We start from the raw sequence: 26,593 nt of genomic DNA, 5'->3' as shown, positions 1-26,593 counted from the left end.
CCCTGACATGCTAACATGTCTCCCATGCCCACTGCCCACTCTCCATGGATGTCTGACCATAACTCCACAATGGAATAACTTCCATGCATATCCTCTGGTATCTGCTAACTTCTCCGCCAATGGCATCATAAGCTTGTGGCACCATAACTTTGCGTCAACTTCTCCACCAATAACACATCATCTTTTCTTTATTTTTACGAGGTAAACCGACATACCACATCTATAAATATCTCAGACCATCACTGAGTAATGAGGAGATAAGACTGCCCAAGGAGGGAAGCAATTAGAAAGAGGGAAGCAATTGCTTGAATTTTGTTCGGCATGTTTAGTTTCAAATTTATCTCTCTTTTTAAAACTGTCTCTTTCTGGTAATGGTTGAGAATTTATAGAAACAAACGAGGATGGATGAAGAGAAATTCTTACAACGTTCCTAGAAGATCTTTATAATATAACAATTTACTTTTTTTTAAATAAAAAAAAATGGAGGCCATTTAGTGATTCTTGATTTGGCAAGTAGCTAGGAATTTCATGGTGAACGACCAAGTTCGGTGTCTTACCAATACATCAATTCTTGATTTGGTAAGCTTGATTTTGCAAGGAGCTAGGCATGAAATTTCATGGTGAATGACATATTGCATGCATGATTCTATAAATTATATTCATGCTTTCCACTGAAAATCACGGAAATGGATATGATACAATATAATAATTCTTGAAAAAGTAGGATACATTCTTAAAATATAATTTCTTCTACAATCATTAGCTAAAATATTAAATTTTCTGTACAGTCAATAGTCAAAATAATTGAATTATATCAATCAGGTGGATGTGTGGATCCACGTATAAGAGTACTTTCAAAGTATCTTCAGATATCCAAAACAAAATCTATTTTAATAATTTAGCATACAAGTTGACAAGCATCACAAGCATATGATACCTGTCACATTCAAATTTCTCCATTTGCATAAGAAGCAAGATAATGGGGAAAAAAATTAAACAAGTCCAAAGACAAAAATGAATAGGCTGTTTGAAATCATGATTAATGTAATAATATGTCATATTACTTTCATTCTTATTCCATTGAATGTATTACAGAGTCCTTCTGAAGAAAGGAAAAAAGAAGAAGAAAGAATTCAAGCTACATATACATGGAGGCAAATATGTAACGTGAACAAATGAATATAACAAATGATGAACTACGGTAAGCTAGGAGTAAGAGAGGGCTTTGCAACTTTCAGCTCTCCGCAGTCACTGATATAGACAGTCTTAAGAGGCTTGTTCCATATTGTTCGAGCATTTTGTGCTCTTTCATCACCAAGAAACTCCGCCAAGTCATTGAATTGGCGAATTCTATCTGATGGTTTGTATGTCGGGATGGAAGCTATGGATGTCACAACATCTAACCCTGCAATGCAGTTCCAATGAGAAAGTGAGCAATGTAACTGATGGTTGTGATGAGCTCATCAGAAATTTCACTCTCACTAATTCTCTCTTAAGGATTTTTATGTGGCATTCAGCAGCATTAATGTAATCATTTCTAAATCAATCCGACTGCCTGGTAATGCACAACAAAAACTGCCAAAGCATCAATTGAACGGATCTTCACAGTCAACAGAGAATGGGAGTACGTTCTGGTGAGAGCTAAGCAATATGCATTAACATGAAAGCTGAAACTGATCTCTTATTCCTTGTTCACAAAAGCAAAACTATACTATTCATGTCCTACCAGAAATAAAAAAGAGTAACCGAGGGAAGAATTGATTTAAATTAAATATTTTTGTAACACAATTGTTATCACACTAAAACAATAGCTTTGGAGCAAGCTGGTCCCGCAGTGCCAATTGACCATGAAGAAAAGATGATTTAGTTTCCATGACACATACTGGTATGTCAGTTAAAGCTGACCAGCATTGAGTTAGATCTTGTGGAGATCAAGGATTTGGAAGGCTCAGAATTTGTAGTGAAGGAAGTGGATGCAGACCTGGATTTGGAGGTAGGCCTGGAATCTGGGTCATGAAAGGCAGTTGAGCTTCCATGATTGATTAACATGCTGCTGCATATTGCAATTATTAAGAGAGAAAAAACTGCTGACTTTGTTTGACATGGTTATTGTCAAATTTATCTCTCTTTCTAGGGATGCTAGGAGAAGACAATTTCTAGGCTTGGAGATGCAAGTTATAGTGACTGAGAATTTATAGAAACCAATGAGGATGGATGAAGAGAATTTCTTCAAACATTTGTGCAAGGAACCAGGTCCTGTAGTAATCGAAAGCTCAACATTCCTATAATTAGGATCAAGTTTAATATAGTTCTCATCACCATTATCACACAAAACACAAAGAAACAGTTCCAAGTCTTGAATGTACAAGCTTAAAAGCCTTAGAATCAACAGTCCATATCTTGAAAAAGTTTCACCTACCCTAACCGAAAACATAGAAACTATCAGTGATTTCAGTAAAGACTCCACATATGATAACTTAGATTGAAATGAGAGAAGTTCAATTATTTTTGGATTTTTGGCTAATAATAGCTTGATTCTCTAGAGAAATATGCCTAAGAGAGATCGTTGCGGAATTTCTATCAAGAACTATTAATATGAAACCAGCAATAAAATGTCAACGTCTCTAAACAAATCATACCACTTAAAACAGATGAGAGATTGGACATATCCACGTAAAATTTTTAGTATGGACTGTTGTCATAGTAAATTAAATTTTAAGAACAAACCGTGCATATTGATTTATTTCATGGGGGAAAGTGTCACTAATTTAATGTTAGACCAGTTGTGTGATTGTGTATGCATGCGTTAGTTTGATATAGAAAAAGAGCGAAAGTCCACGGAAGAAACTGAAACTATTCTATTATTCCTCATTTTTAAAAGCAAATATTAACAATTCAAATACTAGCAGAAAAAAAAAAGTCTACTTGAAAACAGGTAACACAAGACCAAAGCTGGAGAAAACTAAAGCTAAGCAAATCTATCCTCACTTCCAGCGGACCCTTTTGAGGTAGCACTGGCAGCAGTTGGAGCTCCTCTGGTGCGACCACAAGCATCATTCAGCAATGAAGGGAACAGTGGATTTAAAGCAAGCATTTTTTGAATACAAATGTCATTTGTTGAATTAAAAGCTTTGCAAAAAGCTGATCCTACAGTGCTTAACTGACCATTAAGGAGAGGTGTGATTTCCACGACACATCCTGGTACATTGGCTACTGATGTCAAGCATTGAATTACGTTTACAAGAGTTCCAGGAATTTGGGGTAGTGGAGGAGTTGGAGGCAGCCTCGGAATCTGGGGCGGACCTGGAACTGAAGGTAGGCCTGGAATCTGGGGTAGTGAAGGAGGAAAAGGTAAGCCCTGGAACCTGGGGCAGACCTGAAACTAAAGGCAGGGTAGTGGTGCAGGGGTTAAAGGCAGCCTCGGATTCCGGGGCAGAGCTGGAATTAAAGGTAGTGGAATCGGGGGCAGGCCGGGAACCTGAGGCTATAGTGGCAGCTGAGCTACCCCTGATTGGACCAACAGGGTGCTACATACTGCCCCAAATAAGACAGAAGCAATTACTTGAACTTTGTTCGATATGATTAGTATCAAATTGGATCTTCTTCACACCAATGCTAAGAGAAGATAATTAGGCTGATAATTTTAAAAAGATAACTTCTTTAAACGTTTCTGCAAAGCTTTTAAATCAGGAATAAATGTTATCAGATTTGGGATTAACTCATAAAAGTCCACCTCAGATTCTTTCAAGAAATATTTTATGCATACAGCCTCAAAATTAATCGATAGCAATTCGGCTTTATGTTATGATGTTGAATGTTTGCCTACCCAAAACCACAATAAGAAGAAATCAAACCCAAAAAAGAGTTCTAAACAAATAGAATAAAATCAAACCAAATCCAAGAAAGAAAATTAAAGTAATATAATTACTAATAACTCAACAAAAAAGATGAAAAGAACTGACCTTCAAGAACCACTCCAAAAACAATGTTCTTGTAATCCAACTGAGGGCAAGGACCAGGTCCAGTAGTAATCAAGAACTCAACATTCCTGTATTCAGGATTAAGCTTAATATTATCCTCATCATCATTCTCTGATAAACACAAAGAAAGAATCCCAGGTCCTGAATGTGTTAGCTTAAAAGCCTTAGAATCAACACTCTCGATATTTCTTGCCAAATCTTGAGGCACTTTCACCTCTCCTTTTTCTCTCCTTCCTTGCCGGCCCGCAAGAAAAAACTGACCCGGAAAGATTTTATGGACTAGAGTGTTCTTGTAAGAGTATGAAGTGCACATTGTTTTGAAGTTGGAGACAGTGAGAGGGACCAAATGGCCATAGAGGCCAAGAACTAGGCGCCCTAGGGGAGTTGAGTCGGTGCAGAGGGTGGAGAAGGTGTCGGAGAGGGTCCGGTCTGGGCGGAAGTAATTGGAGCAGATGGAGAAGTCAAGAAAGACACGGTCTGTTATAGTGGTGTCAAGGGTTGGTCGAGGTGGAGAGAGAGTGGAGAGGGAGGTGGAGAGTAGGAGGGAGCGGCGGGTGATGGTGGTAGAAGAGAGGAGAGAAGGGATGTGGTGGTGAGGGAGGAGAGGTGGTGGTGGTGGAGGGGTTAGAGGGGAGTTCATGGTGGTGGAATTGAAGTGAAGAAGTGGACATGGATGGCTAGGGAGAAAGAGGGAAAGAGGATGATTGGTTGTTTGAGATTGAGAAAGAAGAGGACTACAAAAAGTGGGGTCTACATTTGTACAACGAGGATAAGATAAAAAGAAGATAGATTTCTTCTGTAGTTAAATTAGTAAAAGAAGAAGAATATTTATTTATTGATAAATAAATTATTTTTGGGATCTCTTGATAAATAAAGCTGTATTTGAACTCAAGAAAAATGGAAACTTTTTCTTGTTTTATAGCCTCTCTGGGATCATTTTTATAGACACTTGAGACTAATTGCTACTTCCTATTTTTCTAAAAGCTTTTTTAAATCATTTTTTTATTTTAAAAATATTAAATTGATAATTTTTTTAATTTTTTAAAATATTTTTAATATTTAAAATAAAAAAAACATTTCTTGGTTCGAGTGATAACTTATCGAACAATTCAGGTATATTTTTTGAAGTCTGTAGAGTACTGGTTATTCCATTTAAAAAACAAATAAATAAAATAGGATTCAGCATAGATTCTGTAACAAAAGAACACAGAGAGAGACAAGACTTAAATTTCGTCTCTCTGGTTCGTTCTGATGGTTTGTTGTCTTCATTTGTTTTTCTTGGATATGGGCTTTGACATTGATATCTCAGATGTCAAACCACAAAAGTAACTCAATTTTCAATTTTATATTGTGGATAGGACTTCTTCATCATTCTGGATGGTAACAATGTCCACTTAATTGCATTAATCTTTATCAAATTTCTTTTTGTAAAATGTAGGACTGTAAGATTAAAAAAAAAGGTTTTTAATCTTTGCTGGAAGATCACAGAAAGAACTGTAAAAACAAATTAATTAAATTGTTTCTGATTCTCTATTTCTTTGCTTGTAAACAAGGCTGCCATTAATTGGTGTAGCAAGGTCCTGCTAGAATCTGTTTTACTCTTGGTTGATAAGTCACCAGGGACAAAGAACAATCTCTCCATGACTGTTTCTTGGGAAACAATATGTTTCTAGGTTGAGGAAAACTAGTGGAGCTACCAGCTTTCGACTTGTGCAGTGCACAGTTGCAATTGCGATGGTAAGGCCTTCGCTCAGTCTCCATGCTGTCCATTGAAATGCTTCCGTCAAATTAAGACACATCGAAACATTATGTCAGATGCTGCAATAAACATGCTTGCTCTCTTCGGTGCCTTTGAATCTACTGTACTCTTGCTATAGGGGTGTGGGTGTTGGAAGATTTGTGTCTCAATGTTTCTGTATTACAAGTTGAAAGTTTTGCATACTTTTGCTGACCTTTTATATAGAGATGGGAAATAGAGTTCATAAACAAGAATATACGAGTAGGCGACAGAAAAAAAAATGCTCTAGTATCCTCTAGGTTTGATGATAGTTCCTGACGAAATAGTTTTACAGGAACAAGACTATAATTTGTTCATGTGTTTTTTTTTGCTGTTGAATTTCTAGCTTTGTTTGAGAGCCGCTTATGGTGGTCCCTTTATTATGCCTAGAAATAAACTGAGAGTCCCAGAAATTTAGGACAGAGGCTTGGCTTGTTCTTGCTGACATTGACCAAAAGTTCCATTCTTTGGTAGGGTTTTAAGAGCGATTCTTTTGGAGGAATGCCTTATACCCAACTTGTTGGAAGAGACGCCTGCTTTATCATTACGCCTGAGGTAGGGAACTATTTTGTGCAACAATGGATCCTGCAGGATTAAGATTGTTCTTCACGTAATGTATGTAGAAACTACCAAAACCTTAATTTGGACATATCACATGGTTCTTGATTTTAACTTATGCTACTGTTTGTTTGGAATCTTGACCAAGGGTATCTCCTACAGTCCCACGCATCCATTCGATAAATATTTCGTGGAATTATTTCCATTAACTCAAATCATAATTCATTATACAGTTTTGATATCTGCACTTCACTGTTCCAATGAGTTGCTGAAGTTCATATAGCTTGACTTCATGAATATTCATTTTTTTGGGCTTTGATAGGTTCATTATACTATCATGTTTTGTGAGTTCATTTATGCAGGCCATGACTGTTTCACTGTCCCCACCTCCTTTTTTCTTGATAAAACATTGTTTACATCGTGAAAAGTTTGACCTCAACGTGGTGGCTGACGATGGAGGCAATGCCGGGGTACTAGAAGAAACACTACAGCAAATTATCTTTACCTAATCTCAAATTATCCACAGATTTTCCCAGATCTAATTAGACTGATCCACCCTGAGCCCTCACTTCGCTCAACATTCGAGTTACCGGCTACCTGTACAGGCACCTAAATGGGAAGTCAGGAACAGCCTAGCATTATAGCCATTTTTGTGCCTAGGAAAAATTAAGAACATGCGTGGATGGGGATTATACATTGTTGTTTCCATATTTAATAGTGCAATGCAGTGGTCACTGAATCCTGATTATGATCTCTTGCACATTTTGCTTCTAAGGAATCTAGCTGTCCTTAAAGATGACAGTAACGATTTAAGCAATAATGTAATTCAGCATCTTTGTACTAAAAAGATTGAACAATAGCATTTAGACAAGGAACATCTTATGCCATTTTCTTTACTGAAAATCTGGATATTGAATATACATATATAGAGTCCTATTTTCCTAATACTCAGAAAGAGGAGAGACTGTGAGGGCATAAAAACACTCAATTTAAGTTGTCAGTAATTGCTGTTTCCGAAGCAAATAAGGATCCAATGTTTTGCATTGACGAATCATCAGCAGTAGAAGATGGAGAAGAGAGTCTGGAAGTAGCTATGGACAAGGGATGATCTCTCCGTACCTGTTTCTTGGGGAACGATATACTCCTTTGCTTAGGACAAGCATCGGAACAAATATCTTTTAACCTGTGGAGTGCACATTTGCAGTTGCGATGGTATGGCCTTCGCCTGATCTCCATGTCATTCAATGATATACTTCCACTAAAGATACATTTAAGTATCATCTCAGCAGCTCCAGTAGCCATTCTCTCCTCCCTTCTTCACTACAGAATCCGCTTCGTTTCCGTAGGCGGGGATGAAGTGTCAAGTGTGTGTGATTTTGAGTTTATTTGCAACATTTGCTTGCTTTCTTGGTGCTTTATATAGAGCATGGATAGTGTTGTGAGAAGCAATAACCTAGGGTGAATCTTTTGTGTGTTAGTGATTCTGTGTGAACTATAGAAATGCTTGGTCTCATCGTTCTTAATTTCCAGTCACTGCAGAACTAAGACAAATCGTTTTTTCCTATGGGTTGTTTTATATTTTAGTCCTTGATTGAGGCAGTTCGTTATTCTTACTACAAGAGAGAGAGGGAGGGAGACACTGATACGCAAATTAGGAGAAAGGTTTCTAGTTAAATTTGGTTCGGATCTTGAATTCCTATGTGTTATGATTTCTTCATTGTTTTCTCCACAGGAAATTAATTGTTACCAACTTCTGACACTTCTGATGCTATTCTAGTTTTGTGATTTTCTGTGGTTTTAGCGACTGTTCCTATGCAGCCAAGGATCTATATTCCAGGACAAATTGCTTCTAGGTATATAGATTATGACACTTCTGAAATAACAGGGTTGGCTTAGTTTTCATTGTTGATTCCCATGGCTATGAGATTCTTTGATGTGGGTTTTTCAGTTTGTTAGTCATGTAAAATGCCTTCTAGCTAGCCAATCCTTAAACAGAATACCTGTTTATTACTGCGTAGAAAAGCTGATAGTAACAATGCAAAGAAAGGTTGGTTTAACCATGGAGTTATTATTTGTATGAACATATCATGCAAGCAGTTGACTTAATAATCTATTATTTACTGCACATATCACAGGAGATGCTTGACCATTTCTCAAGCATATATCGAGCTGTTTTTTCTCTCATTTTCTGTTATGAGTCGAGGGTGTCTCTGAGTAATCTTTGAAGTTCTGGTTTTCTTTTTTTGTTCAAGCAATTTGCTTCCCGCTGGCTCACTGTGATGGAATATTTAATGTATGATCAGCTTCTGCTGTGCTTTCCACCGAAGTGCGTTTGCAATGTGCTTCGCATGTAGAGTCTAGGTGGTCTCATTTACTCTGTCAAACCATCTGTATTCACCATTTCTTGGCCACATTTTTCTTTTGTTTTTTAGGGTACAGAAAATAATGATAATAGTTGGTGTATGTATATAGATATTCGCACCACCAATAAAATTATAGTGGGTTATAAATTTTAATTTTCTAGTTGGATATATTCTAGATCAATTACATAGAAAAAATATCTTTTAAGAAGATTGATTTACAGAGCGGATACTATCATATTTGAATTTAGCTCGAGGACGAGTGAATGACAACCTTCTAGACAAAACAAGAGTTATATGAGTGGCTGATTATGCCTTTTAGATTGTCTGATATGCCTAGCACTTTTATATAGTTAATGAATCAAGTTATACATCCCTTTATTAATAGATTTGTGGTTGTTTATTTTGATGATATTCTGATTTATAGTAGATCCAAGATTGATGATCACTTAAGACATTTAAGAAAAGTGTTAGAGGATTTGCTAGAAAATATGTTGTATGTGAATTTGAAGAAATATAGTTTTAATAACTATCATACTATTATTAGGCATATACATTGATGATGAGAAGGTTAAGGCATTTAGATAGTGGTCAGTCCCTAAAACATTTAGTGAGATACATTGTTTTCATGAATTGACCACTTTGTATAGACAATTGATATGAAATTTCAATAACATAATTATATCAATTAATGAATATATGAAGAAATAGAAGTTTGATGGGGAAGAGAGATAAAAATTATTATTTTTTATTAAATAAAAATTAAACACCACCTTAGTGAATAATTATGCACTCGGAATTTTGATAAACTATTAAGGCCAAATGTAATGTTTGTGGTGTAGGTATTAGTGGTGTATTGTCTTAATAGAAAAAACTAGTAGCATTTTTTAGTGAGAAACAAAATAATGCTTGATTAAAGTGGTCGACGTATGATAAAGACTTCTATATTGTTTTTAGGACTTTAAATAAGTGGGAACATTATTTGATAGGAAAATAATTTGTGTTGTAGTCTTATAACGAGACTCTGAAATTTCTACACGGTTATAAGTGAATTAGTAATGATATGCTTGTGAGATGGATAACTTACCTACAACAATTTCCATTTAAAATTGCATATAAAATATGGGGTTTAAAATAGGGTTGTTGATGTTTTGAGTAGAAAGATAGCCTAGCTAGTTACTCTGAGAGGATACATTACTAGGTTTAATTGCTTAAAAGACTTGTATGAACACAATGAAAATTTTAGTGAGTTGTTTGGAAAGTGTGAGATCATGCTCAATTATTTTCACGTTCATAATGAGTTCATGATGCAAGGTAATTAGCTTTGTATTCCTCATTTTTCGGTGCTAGAAAAAGGTAATTTAGGATTTATATGAAGGAGACTTGGCTGATTAATTAAAGTGAAAGAAGATTATTGTCATCGTTAGTGAAATGTATTACCAGTTTCCATTGAAATGGAATGTTAATAAATTTGTGTAAATTGTTATATTTGTCAAATTGTGGAAGGAAAAGCACAAAATACATATTTATAAATGATTTTGCCTATTTCTAAAGATTTATTAGAGGATCTATTTATGGCAACAAGTTGATGCAGTGGGATGTTATTTTTTCACGGACATAATTCATATAAATAGCGGGAAGCATTTTTGACAAAATTTAATTAATTTATGAAATTTAGAATTTATTAAAATCAGAATTTTCTAAGCTTTAAGATTCATGAAATTCTAGAATCTTTATGTGCTACAGTAGAATTCTCTTTCAATCAACTATTAGTTTATGTTAGTTTTAAGTGACATTTTACCATTTTAATTTGTTGTTCTCTCTTTCATAAGTTATTCAAATTTGGTATTGCACTAATTTGAATAAACAATATATCAAAAATCAATTGCTAACCTAAAAAAAATATTTTTATTCTCTTTGATATTTAACTTGAACACTAGTTTAGTAAAAATATGGCAGAACAATGGGATGCGCTCCGTGCTTATGGCAGAACTTTGAGGTGCTCCAATGGGTTTGGAATGCAGGGGATTCTAATATTGCAGCCGATGTAGCTGCCACTTTTTGCCGACCGATGTGAAAATTATTGTGCCGGTAGATTAGGTGTTTTAATTTTTATTTTTTTTAAGTTTTAAAGTTTTTTTACTTTGAATTATATTTTTTTATGATTTTAAATCATTTTCATGGGGTGATGTCAACAATAAATTTTAAAAAATAAAAAAATATATTATTTTAATACATTTTAAAATAAAAAATACACGAGCTGAAATTTCTACTTATGTGGATTAAATATTTCATAAGCTATTTATTTTACGCTCCTAGCTTCCTTCAAGGCATTTACAGAAATAGGTCCATACCTTTGACTTTGAGTCGGGGAGATTTCCACCATATTTTCTCAATGATTCTAGATTTCTACTAGCATTTCCTTTTCTTTTCCTTTTTTTTCCCCGTACCTTTCACGTCTCCCAAAAGATCCCTCCCCACGTTCAAATCATGTTCTTCGGTCTCCAGGGCCGGCATGTACTTTTCTAACATTATTTTTCGCTCTTTGCCAAGTATGATAATGAAAAATATCTAAAAATAAATAATTATTGACAAATCCTTACCAAATAAAAGCTTGATGCCTAGTAAAATAAATATCAATTCCTAACCAATTAATTTTTTTCGTGTGTTATTGAATTCTTGTAAAATAAATAATACAAAAGCTGCCATATAAATTTTTAACAGCATTAAGGACTCCTTGTAGTAAATGAAATTCATAATTCTTAAAAAAACAATGATTTTTTTTTTGTTTTCGCATTTTACTAGCAAATTTTAAACTTAATTTTAAAAATATTGTTTTATCTTGTCCAGATGGATTAGCAAACTTGTCATATATTGTTAGAAAGTTATAAATGTCTAGTCTTCAATCCAATTAGAATTGCATCCAAAATCCTATTGTAGCTTTAATATAACCCAAAAATTAGACAAAGATCTAATTGATAGATTTGAACCTTTTTAACCTAAACCTCCTAATATAACCTATTAAACTCCTTTTATATCCATTTTATTTTAAATTTTAGAATAGATCAAATGGATATTTCTAATGAACCTTTAATGTCGTAGTCAGTATCGCATCATCTTGTCTCTCTTTAAAATAACTCAACATTTGATGTTGTGATTTTAAAAATAAATAAAAAACTCAAATAACTAAAAACACTTTTAATTAATATTTAAAAATATAAATTATCATACTCCCAAACTGGAGTAACCCCACTGCTTATCAAACCGCATAGCCAAACATCCGGATCTCATAGTTAAAAGTTTTTTTTCCCCCTCAAAAGAGCAGCAAAAATATCTGATGAGAAAATGACAAAATAAATAAATAAAAACCCAACTCCCCCAGTTTTTTTTTATTTTTTAAAGGTGTATCCTAGTTGACGCGTTTATGGCTTTTTAGTGTGCGTATGCTGACCATTCAACCCCCTCTGTCATCTTAAAAAGGTTCAAACTTCCCCTTCCCAAGTTCTGAAGTTTCTTGATGTCAACAGATCCAAAATTGATAATCTTTGATACAGCTGGAATTGCTTGGAATTTGTTGAAAACAGCAATTATTTTCTGTTGTTTCTCTCTGCAATTAATTCATCAATTGATGATTGTTCAAATTAAAGGCAACAAAACACATTGAACATAGCCAACTTCACATCTATTTCAACTTTTCTTGATTTCTTTTCCTTGTTTATTGAGATCTGTACATGGGCCAGAATGGAAGAAGAAGAAGTAGATAGAAGAGAAACACCAGAAGCCAAGGAAGATGCATACATAAATGAAATTCTTAGCATTAAGAGATTTCTAGCATCCTTACAAAACGAACCCCATTTTATCTTCATTTTCATGACAAACTACACCACCCATTTGATAGATCAAACGAAACACTATTAAAGACCAAATTATTCAAGAATAAAACCAATCCCCACCAAAAAAAAAAACTAGAAAGATCAGACCTTAAAAGAACACACTTGGTCTTCAAGATCAAGATCATGGCTTAACCTCCTTTGATGAGGGGTGGCAGTACTCTTCCCCGCTTGTAAAGAAGGTGAAGAAGATGGAGGGGAATGACAACAAGAAGAAGAATTAGCAACCATCAAAGCCAAACTTCCTTCACTCCAACACCTTTTTATTGGATACGACACATTTTTATACCTTGACATTGCATGTGAACAATTCTCTTTGGATTTGTGAAGCGCACAGCTGCAATTGCGATGGTATGGCCTACGATCAATACCCATCTCACCACCGGAGAGACAACCGTCATGGACATAACGGAAGAACCCATCGGCAGCTCCTGCGGCCATGTGTTCCTCAATCCTCACACCGCCACCTTGTAAAAGTGTAGCAAAGCAGCACCTTGTACTTGAGAGTTATATTTTTTCCTGTTTGTTTTAGGCCCAAGGGATACAACAGTAGCAATTTGCATAACAGAGGTGCTTGTGGGGTTATTATAAGAAGAGAAGAGAGTAGTAATGATGGCACGGTTGAGGGTGTTTGGTGTTTGGTGTTTGTTGGATAGCGATGCGTGCTGCAATAGCGTGGTAACCGTGTGTTTGGGCATCGTTTGTCTGTTTTCCGGTGTAAAAACGTTTTTTTTTTAAATAAATTTTTTAAAAAATCATTTTAATATGCTATATTAAAAATAAGTTTTAAAAACTATAAAATATTATTTTAATATTTTTCCAAAAACCAATATTTAGAAAAATAACAACTACTGCAATATCAAACTCTAAATATATGTTATAGATCTAGCGCAAGTGTTGTTGTGTTGAGAATATATAATTTATTTACGACAGTGTTTGATTTTTATTTTAGGAAGAAACAGAGATACTAGAAATGGAATATTTAATAAAAAAATTGAGTTTGATTAAATGATTATCTTTGTATCATGTTTAGTTATGGTAGATAATACATAATAAAATATAAAAAAATCTATTTTACCTTTAATATGTATTAATATTAAACTTTCATATTTAAAAAATAATTAGATTTTTTTTTACTTTAGTTTATATTGAGTGGTAAAATTAATAATATTATAATAACCTTAGTTATAAAACCAAGATTAGTCTGATAGGTGGACTTGGAATCGGGCCAACCTGGGGTTTGAACTGGTCTGAGTTTAAGAAAAAAATAAAGAAATGATTTACTTAACTTGACCTAGTAAAAAACACGGGTCAAAAACTCATGGACTTTTTATGAAAATTTATTTTGGTCAAAACAAGGTTGCTTTGATTATATTTTAAAAAACATTGGATGAACTGAATTAATCCTCTCGACCTTTGACCTAAAATTTGTCTCAGATCGACTCTTGAGTAGGTTTTTAAAACTATGATAATAACTATTTTTATCTATATATTGACTTAGGTCAATATGGGTTGGCTCTTCCAACTCCTGACTCAGCTTTGCCTCGGTTGACCCCCAAGTTGGGTTTTAAAAGTTATGATAATAATAATTTTAATTCTTATATTGACTCGGGTTAACCCTCTCAACTCATGACCCGAACCTTGCCCTAGGACGATCCCCAAATTACTTTTAAAAACTATGAAAATAATATTGTTTTTTTTTCTTAAGCTAAATCGGGTTAGCTCTAGTCAACCTGACTCGTGACTTGGACCGTGACTTGGGCTTTAACTTGGATCGACTCTCGAGTTGAGTTTTAAAACTATAATTATAATTATTTTTATCCTTATATGTCTTTGTTGGTTAATTTTAGAATTGAGAGTTTTTTACAAAGATATTTTAGAAATAAAAAAATAATAAATATGATCGGAGATATGTCTTCTCTATACCTATTGTTTTAAAAGTACAAAAATTCACTCCAAAATTATCTAAGAAACAGATTTATTTTTATATTTTTATTTTTGTCTCTTCAACTAAATACATTTTTGTTTTCACTATCATTATTTTTTTTTAACTAAACACATTTTTATCTTTTCAACTAAACATATTTTTATTATTTTGAAAATAATAAAAAGAGTTAGTAATAAAAAAAAAATGGTTTCGGTTGACTACTGTATTTTTTGTTTCATTAAAGTGTATATATTGTAAAATTTTATTAATTAAGTACAATTATTAGGTTACGTTATCTTTCTTAGCAAGCACCACATAATTCACTTGCAAATTGGGGGTTTTATTTATTTATTTGTTTGTTTGTTTGTATTCAATTGTTTTATATTGAATGTCTTATAAGCAAATTTTCTATTAATTGAATGCTTTTGTTGGTTTCTCTTCTCATTTATACTTTATTTTTAAAAAATTCCCTTGGCATTTATGACCAAAAAAAATAATTTTTAGATACATTAATTCTCTTTATCAAGCACTATAAAAATTTTAAACCCCAATTTTCTTTTTTAAACCCTACAATTTCTTTGATTATCCGAATATTATTTTCCTCTCTTTCATGAACATAGTTATTTTAGATTATTTTTTTCTATAAGATAAAAAAGATTTATTATCTGGATTATCTTAATCTTAGTTTCTTCATAAGGTTCTGTGGCATTTATTTTTTATTTTAAATTTATTTTTTTGAAAGATTTATCAATTTTATCATAAAAAATATTTATATAATGTGTTTGATAAAAAAATTAAAATATTTAGAAATTAATATTTTGTTGTAACTGAGAAGAAAATCCTGGAAAAAAAAGAGAGAGAGGATATAATAAGACAAGAAGCTGATAAATGTATTTAATGATAAATTTTATCTACGTATCTTTCAATATAAATAATGAATATGAGCACTAGAAAGTTTTTTTTCACTATACTGAAAATTTGTGAATATGGGAAAGGCAGGATCTTCTAGACTACTAGTAGCACTAGCACACTCTAGTCATGTCTTAAAAACAAATTCTCAATTTGAGATATCAATGGTACCAAGAACACCCTTAACCATTGCAAATAAAAAAAAAAAACATTTTATATATCATCTATAAAATTACAACTATGAAAATTATCATCTTCCCACCTAAAATTACAACAATACTGATTTTGTTTTTGGAATGATTCACGTTGTATTAGCGATTGTTTTTCAAAATATTTTTTAATTGAAAATACATTAAGATAATATATTTTTATTTTTAAAATTTACTTTTAACATCAGTATATCAAAATTACAGCTTGATCCAACGATCGGATTAAAAAATATGCTTGCTTTACCAAACTATATCTTGAACTCTTTTTAGTTTTTTAAAACCTAAAAACTTTAATCATTAATGAAATAATACAATAAATATTATCATGCAAAAAATATTAAAAAAAAATTGCCCGCGTCATTACCAAACATTAGAATATGAGAAAAATGTTTTCCTGAAAACAAGGTATTAGTCTATCCTTAACCTCTCGAGGCATCCTTAACGAGTTCATATGCGTCAAGGTTAACGGTGTGCTGATTGATTGATTAATCTTTTTTTTTATTAACGTGGGGTGTCCGGGTCAGCTTGCACGCACCTCGACTAATCTCCACGGGTCCTGAAGTTAATGACCAGGTAAATCTCTAGTGGCCATCAATATTAGCAACCATAGAGCTCAAATCTGAGATGACAGGGGAGCAAAGATTGGTTAATCTTGTGCACTCGCTTTCTACTGGTATTTCTTATTTTGAAGAATGTCTTCTAAGTTGATTTCAACAGATTTGGCATGACATCTATGGAATGGAGTTGGCACCCCTTGAATAATTCGTTGTAATCCAAGGACATTGCCCTCGTTTCAATAAAAATAATAGCATTTACTGATCATAAAAATGAATTATATAGAATCAAATACAGCCCTCCTCCATTTCCCGTCCAAAATTGGAACATTATGAGAGTAGTAATGAAAGCTTGCAACACATCTCCCACCTCGAAAGTTGTCAATTTCATCTTTAAAGAAGTTTGATACATATTGCTATCACTTATGGTGCAGACAAGGTATTTCAGACTTCGGATAAGGAATTTTCAAAGCCATCGATTTTTTTAGCTGAATAGATAACATTTATTTAGATCGCATCATTTAAGTGTACTTCTCATTTATTGGGTACCTCCTACAAAGAAAAGAACAATTCAATGCCCCCTTTGTTTGCTCAAATATTCTATCAAGTATTAAATTAATACAACAATATTAATTTTCAGTAGCCAAATATATATATATATATATATATATATATATATATATATATATATATATATAGAAAGAGAGAGAGAGAATAAACTCCATACTCATATGCATGCACCTAGACTAGCATGGAGGAAATGTTAGTTTAATATACTCTGTAGATAATCAGTTGATTACATGTGATATTATTATATTCATGTAAATATATATTTATTATTAATAAAAGCTTAATTTATCTTTAATATTCATATAATATTAGATTAATGAATCTAATATTTAATTTATAAATCTAAAGTAAAGATAACGTTTGTGGAACAAAAACGCTTTACAAAGAAAATTATAAAGTTGTTATAATTATGGGATCCTATTGCATCAAAGCATCGTTCCTAAAATGTTCATGATTGATATTCTCTTAAATACTGGACATTTATTAGAGCCGTAAAGACCGGTACATATTATATTAATTCATTTATGAAATGAAGCAACTGTTCTCATAAACTGAGGTATAAGGGATATCTAGAACTAATATGTAGGTGATTGTCATAAGATATGTACATTGAATTGACCCGCATGAGAATTCCATATGGAGAGATCACATATGCCTATGGAAAGGCTCACGTGAAGGTTGTGTAAGTGATCCTTAGACTTGAGATCAATAAGTTATCTTATATAAAAAATATTATGCTTTGATCTTCTTGTTATCTTAATCGAGGTAATGAAAGGGTAGACATTGGGTATAGCATGAACTATATGAAGGTACTTGAGTGATCAAGAGATGATTCATCACCCTTGATGAATTAGAGAAAATATTACATTTGTTCTCAAATAGTATTGACTAAGAAATCTTTGATCAAAGTGGAATGAGATTTGAAAAGAGTTTTAAATCTTATTCAAACGACCAATAACTTTTATGTAGAGAACAAACATAATTTAACATGACAGACATACTTCATGTTTTACTATTAAATCAGAATATTATTGATGAAAGGATATTAATTACACTGAGAAACCGGTCATTAAAAGATTAAGTCAAACCACCAATGACTTTTCTAATATTTAGAGGATTATGACATATTGGTAGACGATGCACCTGATCTTCAAATATAAATTAATCAATTGTTGAATTGATAATAAATTAATTTTTTAAATTAATTTAATTATAATTATAATTTATATTTGGGCCAACATATTAGCAACCTAATGGATCACACACATTAAAAACCATTAGTCAAATATTAAACTGAGATGATTTAATTAAGTATGACTTGATTAAAATATACTTTAAAAATTAAGAACTAGAATATAATTAATACATGGATTATATTTCTAGGCCTAGAAAAATCAAGTAAGGACTTGATTGAGTTAATTTATAAAATTTTCCTGAATCAATATATGGATATTATTCAAGGGGCAAATTAATATTTTGTTAATTTATAGGGTTTTCAGATTTACCTATAAATAGTAAGCTATACTTCTTACTTCGGGGGTGGTTGTCTGTTAGACAAAAAAACACTACGCAAGTCACAAAATAGAAAGCTAGCAATATAAGTATAACAATCCCTCTCTTCTAAATAGGAATTTAGAAGATTTCTTATTGATAGTTTGTGTGGATTACCATTGGAGGTCGGACAATTGAACGATTTATGGTTTGCGATTACCCAACATTTAAATAATTATTTAAATTCAAAAAAGATCAGATCTCTAGATAATAAATCTTTAAGCAACTCTAAATCTGTTTAACATGATTATAAAAACTTTTAAACAATTTTATTTTATTATTTTTACTGTCGTGTATGATATTCAAAAACCAACATGATGAAATGCTTATAAAAAAAAAAAGAGAGAGAGAGAGAGGATAGGGGAATGTGATTTCTCACAATTGAAATAGAGTAGTTAGTACATACGAATAAAGAAGATCACTATTAATTCGTTAGTAGGACTAAAGAAGAAAACCAAGTTTAAGTTTACTTGTGACATTGAGAGAATATTTGCTAATGCCATACGTTCAAGATATAGCCTGCCGGTATTTTTTGTATTATTATTTATTTTGCCTTCTACCAAATTTCACAACCACTAAACCTATGAAAGATTGCGTGGCAGAATTAATGGGCGACCGACTATGAAGGTGCTCGCTTTACCAACTACAATAATGCCTAGTCTTGGGAGAATAATGTAGTTGATTATGGGTGGATAATAAAATAGGGTGCGATTTCTTGGATTTTGGTCATCTCTCCGTCCTTGGATAACCTCATGATTCGTCTAGCTTGTTGTCACCCTCTTTTTTTTTTTTTAATTATTATTATCTCTTCAACAAGAAAAGAAAACATGGTGAGTTCTATAAATGCAAGAAAACTTTTATGTTGTTTGGGGAAAAAAAAGTAATAATAATGACTAGAAGTAATTAATGGCCTCCAAAAATTATTTTACTTCTCCAAATTCGTTTTTCTTTTAATTTGAACGTCCTTCTTCGAATCCTTAGGTGCCAGGAGTTGTACCTTTTTTTTTTAGGCATGTGATAACCTTTATCTCTTTTTTTTTTTTCCCTTTTTTTTCTCTTAAAGAATATGCACCAAGAAGTAGGGGTGATTATTTTCGGTTCGATTCGGTTTTTATAAAAAAAAATAACTAAACCAAATTTAAAAAAAAAAAACCGAAACCGATTCAAACCAACCGGTTTTGGTTCGGTTCGATTTGGTTTTTTAGGACAAAAACCAGTTCAAACTGGTTTGACTCGGTTTTTTTCAGTTTTTTTTTGTTTGGGTTCGGTTCTGTTTTTTCGGTTTCAGGCTTATAAAACTGAACCGAACATGTCGGTTTTTTCAAAATTTTAATCGGTGTAATCAGTTTTTTTTCATAGTTTGGTTTTTTCGGTTTTCTCGGTTTAATCGGTTTTTCGATTTTTTTTGCTCACCCCTATCAAGAAAAGTAAGTCTCTGCTTTGCATTATTAAATTGTTTTTATATATATCCAGATATAAAACATAAAAATACTGCAAAGATTTTTGGAATGGTTGAATTATGTAGCCCCCTTTTTTTTTTTATTTGAGACAAATATGTGAATCTTTATATAGGAGATTGAGAATCTCCATCATTCAAGTGGCTAACAAAAATTATTTTAAGACCTGCTAGATTCGTCTTTATTAAAGTCTTTGTCGAAATCCTATGCAAGTTTCCTATTAACTTTTCAAGAACGCAAAGATTTTCTAGCTCATATTCGGATCTAACCTGAATTCAATTCCATGGAATTTTTTATTGGAGAACATGCTCGATTCCAACAAAGAGTTTGAAATTCTTTCAAATCTAACATGTCCAACTATGAATAACTATGAATAATTTTAGATGGTACTAGTTAGGTGGCTTTTTTAATAAAAAAATATCAAAAAAATCTAAAATTAAAAAGCATTGGATCTGTATATAAAGGAAGATGCAAGGCTGTTGGGTCCAAAGTTACAGTCATACCCAACGTTCTTGGGTTTGGCGTTGCAGTAAGATCTAAGTTTAGATCCGGACGCCTGACTTAAGTGTATTGGGTCAGACGGGGCTGCAAGACCCAATGGATTAATAATAATATCAATAATATTTTTTTCAAATTTATTATTCATCTTCGAAAGAATTTTACGGAATCGATAATAGTATGTTCGTGTTTGTCCAAGTTTAGATCCAGACGCTTGATCTAAGTGTCTTGGGCCAGACGAGGCTGCAAGACCCAATGGACTAATAATAATATTAATAATATTTTTTAAAAAATTATATTATATTATTATTATTATTATTATTATTAATTTTTAATTTTATCATTCAAATCAAATTTATGGTTGTTTTTTAATATTAATGATATTTTTTACAATTTTTTTAATTATTATCTTAATAACATTAATTATAATAAAAATAATAATATTTTTAATATTAATAATAATATTAAACTTACCCAAGTTTAAATGAGTTTGGCTTCAACATCAGACCCAAGAGCTCTAGGCCCCTTTTAAATGTCAAACACATGAGTCTTGGGTCTGGCTATAACATTGGACCTATTAGACTTGGGTCAGGACGCCAGACCCATTTGCTTTTGGTTTGGACGTCTAACCCAACTATCCTAGGCTATGCGAGGCTGCAAGACCCAAGGGACTTGAGTCTGCACTCCTACCTCTCCCAAGCAACTTGAGTCAGGTGCCCCTTTCTAGCCCCAAGTTTCTTGGGTCTTAAAGGGGATGTCAAACCTAAGTTAATAATAATAATAATAATAATAATTGATTTTACCTTTCAAATCAAATCCATGTTTTTTTTTTATAGTATTAAAATTTATTTTAAATTTAATAATATTAATAATAATATTAAATTTGTCTGGCTCAAGTTTTTATAGTTTTCAACCCCTTCAAATAACATTTATTTTTTTCTTTGATAGTAATCATATTTTTTTCTCAAATTTATTAATGATGATGATGATGATGATGATGATGATAATAATAATAATAATAATAATAATTTTTAATTTTACTCTTCAACTTAGATATATGTTTGTTTTTCAATATTAATAATATTTTTTTTCAAATTTATTAATTATTATTTAATGATATTAACTATAATAAAAATAATAATATTTATAATACAAATAATAATATTTATAATATTAATAATAATATTAAACTTGTCTTACCTAAGTTTTTATAGTTTTTAATCTCTTCAAATAAAATTTATGGTTTTTCTTCTATAGTAATAATTTTTTTTCTTCAAATTTATTAATGATAAAAATAACAATAATAATAATAATATAATAATAATATTTCATCTTTACCATGTGAAAAAAAATAAATAAGAGAAGAAAAAAATTATAGTATTGGGTCCTACTGGGGGCAGGACCCAACGCTGTTTCATGGGTCTTGCTGGCCATGAAACACTAAGTTATCTTATATAGGAAATGCTATACTTTAATCATGACTATGCGTTGTCCTAATCAAGAATAACAACCAAGAAGATATTGAGTATAATATGAACTATATGAAGGTATTTGAGTATTCAAGAAAGGATTCACCACCCTAAGTGAATTAGAAAAAATATTCCATTTGTTCTCAAATAATGTTGATTGTGAAATCCTAGCGTAAGGTGGAATGAGATTTGAAAAGAGTTTCAAATCTTATTCAAAGAATTAATAACTTTGGTATTGACAACATACATGATTTGATAGAGCTGACACACTACATGTTATAATGTCTAAATCAAAATATTATTTTCTTATAAAAAGATAATAATTATACTAAGAAACTGTCCTACTAAAAGGTTAAGTCAAACCACTTATGACTTTTTTAATATTTGGGGATCATGACACATGGTAAACGATGATGCACTTGGTCTTTAAATATAAATCAATTAATTATTAAATTAATAATAAATCAAAGTATTTAATTCATTTAATATTATTTTATTTAGGATTATAATTTATATTTGTGTCAACTTATTAGGAATCTAATAAGTCACACACATTAAAAATCATTGTTTATAAATTAAACTATGATAATTAATCAAGTGTGACTTGATTGTAAATAAGTTTTAAAAAATTAAGGACTATAATATAATTAATACAGGAAATTACAATTCTAGACCTAGAAAAATCAAGTAGGGACTTGATTGAATAAATTTATAAAATTATATTAAAATAATAAATGTGACATTATTCAAGAGACAAAATGATATTTTATCATTTATAGGGTTATTAAGTTTTTCTTATAAATAGAATGTTATGCCTTATATTTTTTATAAGTTATAATACAAAACCTATTGTACACACTCCATCTGTAGAGATAGGTAGAGTTGAGAAAAGAAAGAGCTAATACTCAAGGCATAACAACTCATCTCTCCTGAAAGGGTTTTAAGAGATTTTTTACTAGTGTTTCGCATGGATTATTATTAGAGGTTAGATACTTAATGACTTATGGTTTATAACGATCTGGCCTTAAAGAAGTTAATCAAACCTCAAAAGAAAGATTTGATCTTCATATAATCACCGCTCAAATCCTAAACGACCTTAAATTGTTTAATGAAATTTTTGGAAATCCCATTTTGTTTTTTAAAATTTGTTGCTTATGTTGTGTTTATGTGTTTTGAAAAACTTAATATATACATCGTTATTATCCTTATCTTCTTCTATTTTTTCTAAATATGTAGTTTAAGATGAATCTTTTTGTACCCGATAAATATATTCTTCTTGTTGTTGTTTAGATTCAGATTCAATATCAAAGATTATAATTAATAATTGTTCTTTTATAAAATCTTCTATTTTTAATTATAGATATTAATTCTTTATAATGCATGCATGTATGTATGTATGTATGTATGTACACACACACGAGTTTGGTAATTATTATTAAATTTGATTTGACTATTTATATATGTGAGTTCAATTTGATTTGTGCTCGACCAAATACTGGTACTATATAAATAAAATTAAGATTATAGTAAAAAAAAAATTAAGTTTTTTAAAATAAAAATTATAAGAAAATTAAGAAATCATATTAAAACTAGAAAGTTAGATTGACTATTTATATATGTGAGTTATCTACATATCTAATTCTTTGATTGAATGTTTACAATTCTAAAAGAATTTCTTTTCATTTTTAATAATAAATACAACAACTTGACATTGTACTAAGGAAAAAAAATATTGATAGGTGCTAGACAATGAAATGTTTTCTTATAATATTTATGTTTATTTCTCGAGAAAACAAAGAGAGAGAGAAATCAATTTTAACTTATTTATTATTTATCTTGATATCCTAATAATTGTGAATTGTGATGGTTATAACAGTCTCTAGCTAAAATTAGCTTGATCAATCACACCATGTGAGCCTATAGAGCAACTAGCAGTCTAAAGGAAATTAGTAGTCTAAAGGAAATTATTCAATACAAACTAGCAGTCTAAAGGAAATTATTCAATACAACACAAACATATTATCGCTTATAAATAACCATCTATAACCAATGAAAATTCAACAACAATTAAAAGAAATAACAATTAAAAAATTATTTAAAAGGATAATTACATTGATCATCATGTAGTTTTTTCATTTTTTACTTTGCCTCAATTCTTTTAGAAATTACTCTTTAAATCCTAGAGTTTATACATTTATGACATTTTACATCTCCACCATGATGCGTCAAAAAAATAAAATTGAATTACTTATAAAATTGTCATTATATTTTAATTAATAACTAAAGAGCCCTTATATTAAATATTATAACTTTGCCATCAATTGTTTTTAAGAAAAAATACTAGCCACCACCCTCACCCTTTTATCCTTCCTTTTCTCATGAATTGTCGCGAGATATGATATAATTTCTTATTAAGATTTTCATACCTAGAAAAACCTATAACCCATAAATTTATAACCAACACACACACACACACACACACACACACACACACACACACATCTCTCTATTTTATATAACTCCCTTCACTTATAATAATAAAAAAAAGAAAAAAAAATAAATCACTCCCTTAAATTGAAAAAATAATCTTACCTTTCTTGTTATTAGTTGCCACAATACTAGTAGAAATAGAAGAACACCCACCTACGATAAGAGAAGATAGGTCTATAAGTTGTTGAGGATGGAGATTTGGATGTTCTCTTTTCATGCCTTTTCTTTTTGAGGTTTGATTTTAATTTTATGAGTGAGATTTTTATATTGATTGAATTATTTTTCTAGGTTTGTGTGAGGAGGTGGTGTGATTACAAGATCAAATTGGTAAAGGGAAGGGAGATTAAAAAGATATTGAAAAGCGTGATTTATGTGTAAAACAAGCAAAACACCATGGTAAAATAATTAAGAGTTAAGATCAAACCCATATCGATTAATGATATAAGTTTGTTTAATATGAATTTTATGATATGAGTTTCTTAAATTTTATGGTTTTATAATATAGATTTGTTTCTTGGTATTTTGAAGTGAGTGTGTTTAATATAGGTTTATTTGTTGGTATTATGAATTTTGTGTTCTTGTTGAAATAGATCAAACACGATATTGACAAGCTCTAAGCTAAATTAGTAAAAAAGAAAAGATCTTTATGATTAAGGGACTAATTTATGATGGGTTAGAATTGGTCAACAAAAGACTAGAAAACAAGATATTTAAAAAGGAAGGTAAGACCAAAAAAAATGAGAAAGCTTTATAATTAAGGGATTAATTTCATTGATTCATGGTTTAGAATTTAGAAAAATGAAGAAAAATGTGGTTTGAATTTTTTTTTCTAGATGTGATTAGGTTTGTAAGTGTTTGAGATATAATGTATATATAAGGGTAATTTAGTCATTTTATAATTATAGAATGTTCAATATAATTATCTCTTAATTGAATTAATGAAACGTTCCGCCTTTCATAAAAGAGGTTTAAGCTTTTTATATGTATAATACATACCTGAATAACTACTTGAAAGACTTTCATGCACCTTTTAATCAACATAATTCTTATAAAATTAGAACTTCTAATATAAATTATTTATTTATACCTCATAGTTGTATCTCTATATTCATATTTTAGATATGCAGTTTTATCCAATAAAATAGCATCGGTTAATTCTTTAATCAACTCATCTTTTTCATAACTAGACAATACCTCCTTAATACATTAGGAACTATCATACTTATAGCCAAGTATTCTTCATCTTCCCTCTTTAAAAATGCATCCACAATAATATATTCTTTTCCATTTCTATAGTGAATCTCATAATTCAAATCCAATAATTTAGTTAAACCCATCTTCTAAACTATAGAATGAATCATTTACTCCAACATGTACTTCAAGCTCTCATTATTAAATTTAATGATAAACTTTTCATGTTCCAAGTAATACCTCCATTTCTGAGCTGCTTGCAAGAAGAGTAACTATAAATGCCTCTTAGTTGAAAACTTGCTAATGTAAGCTAATGTCTTACCTTATTGAAATAACAGTACTTATTCCAAAAAGCACTTACATCAATCTTTAAAATGAATGGGTTTGAAAAATCAAGCAAAGAAAGGAATGAAGTGGCACTTATAACAATCTCTAACTTCTCAAATGCTATTTTAGTCTCCTATTAACCCGCTAGAAAACCAAGACGAAAACAATCCAATGAGAGTCTACCAAAGAAACCAAGAACATCTCTTGTCTTTACCCATACCGTTAGGAGAAATATATACAAAACTTCTAAGCATAGGTCATATGACCCACCTTTCATTTCCACCACTAAAGCCTCCTTTCCTAAATTGGTACAAAGTAGACCTAACATGTGAGTACTATACCGGAAATCCTGACCATAATATTGATACTTGCTCAACATTTGAGAGGAAGCTCTTGCAATTATTCAAAACAAGATGGATAGCCTTTGAAGATATTCCCAACATCAATTCCAATTCCTTGCCTAATTATACTTCCAATTATGGGGGAGTAAATGTTGTGAAGTTTAAAAGAAAAAAAAAAGGTTTTTAAGGTAACCATGGATAGGTTATATGACATAGTGCAAGTCGAGTATTTGTCAACAAAAAAGTGAATTAGGTTCAAGAAAGAGTGACAGTTTTTATCGATTCCGCAAATTAATGTGACATAACATCAATGAATGTAAAGAATTTCACTAGAAGGTGATACAAATAATGACTCAAATAGAAAATAAGGTAAATGATGATGCTATAGGTATGATAAGTTTTCGGTAGGTATGAAATATAATTGAAAAACATAACCACACATAGAAAGCTACTCTAGTTATTCTCTTGTATATCTTTATTCCTTTTATTTCCTTTCTTTTCCTTTCTATATTACATTCTTCTCTCATTTTATCAA

General features: G+C 31.1%; 1 protein-coding gene across 1 annotated transcript; it reads right to left on the bottom strand.

The window, feature by feature from the left end:
• Window positions 1-1,039: 1,039 nt before the first annotated feature.
• LOC7479540 (peptidyl-prolyl cis-trans isomerase CYP28, chloroplastic) lies at window positions 1,040-4,706 on the bottom strand. Its single transcript, XM_002309281.4, has 2 exons — window positions 3,963-4,706; window positions 1,040-1,405 (listed from the first exon to the last, which is right to left on the bottom strand). The coding sequence occupies exons 1-2, from the start codon at window positions 4,618-4,620 to the stop codon at window positions 1,197-1,199; spliced, it is 867 nt and encodes a 288-aa protein (XP_002309317.2). The 5' UTR covers window positions 4,621-4,706; the 3' UTR covers window positions 1,040-1,196.
• Between the last annotated feature and the right edge of the window lie 21,887 nt (window positions 4,707-26,593).

This window comes from Populus trichocarpa, chromosome 6 (assembly GCF_000002775.5).
Source record: "Populus trichocarpa isolate Nisqually-1 chromosome 6, P.trichocarpa_v4.1, whole genome shotgun sequence".
Classification (NCBI taxonomy): domain Eukaryota; kingdom Viridiplantae; phylum Streptophyta; class Magnoliopsida; order Malpighiales; family Salicaceae; genus Populus; species Populus trichocarpa.
Note: the sequence above shows the minus strand (reverse complement) of the source record. Positions and strands in the feature narration are given on the sequence as shown.

Coding starts and splice junctions, on each gene's coding strand:
- LOC7479540 (XM_002309281.4), bottom strand. CDS start 4,620: ATGAACTCCCCTCTAACCCCTCCACCACCACCACCTCTCCTCCCTCAC. Junction 1,406..3,962: donor TTTTGGAGTGGTTCTTGAAG/GTCAGTTCTTTT, acceptor ACTGCATTGCAG/GGTTAGATGTTGTGACATCC.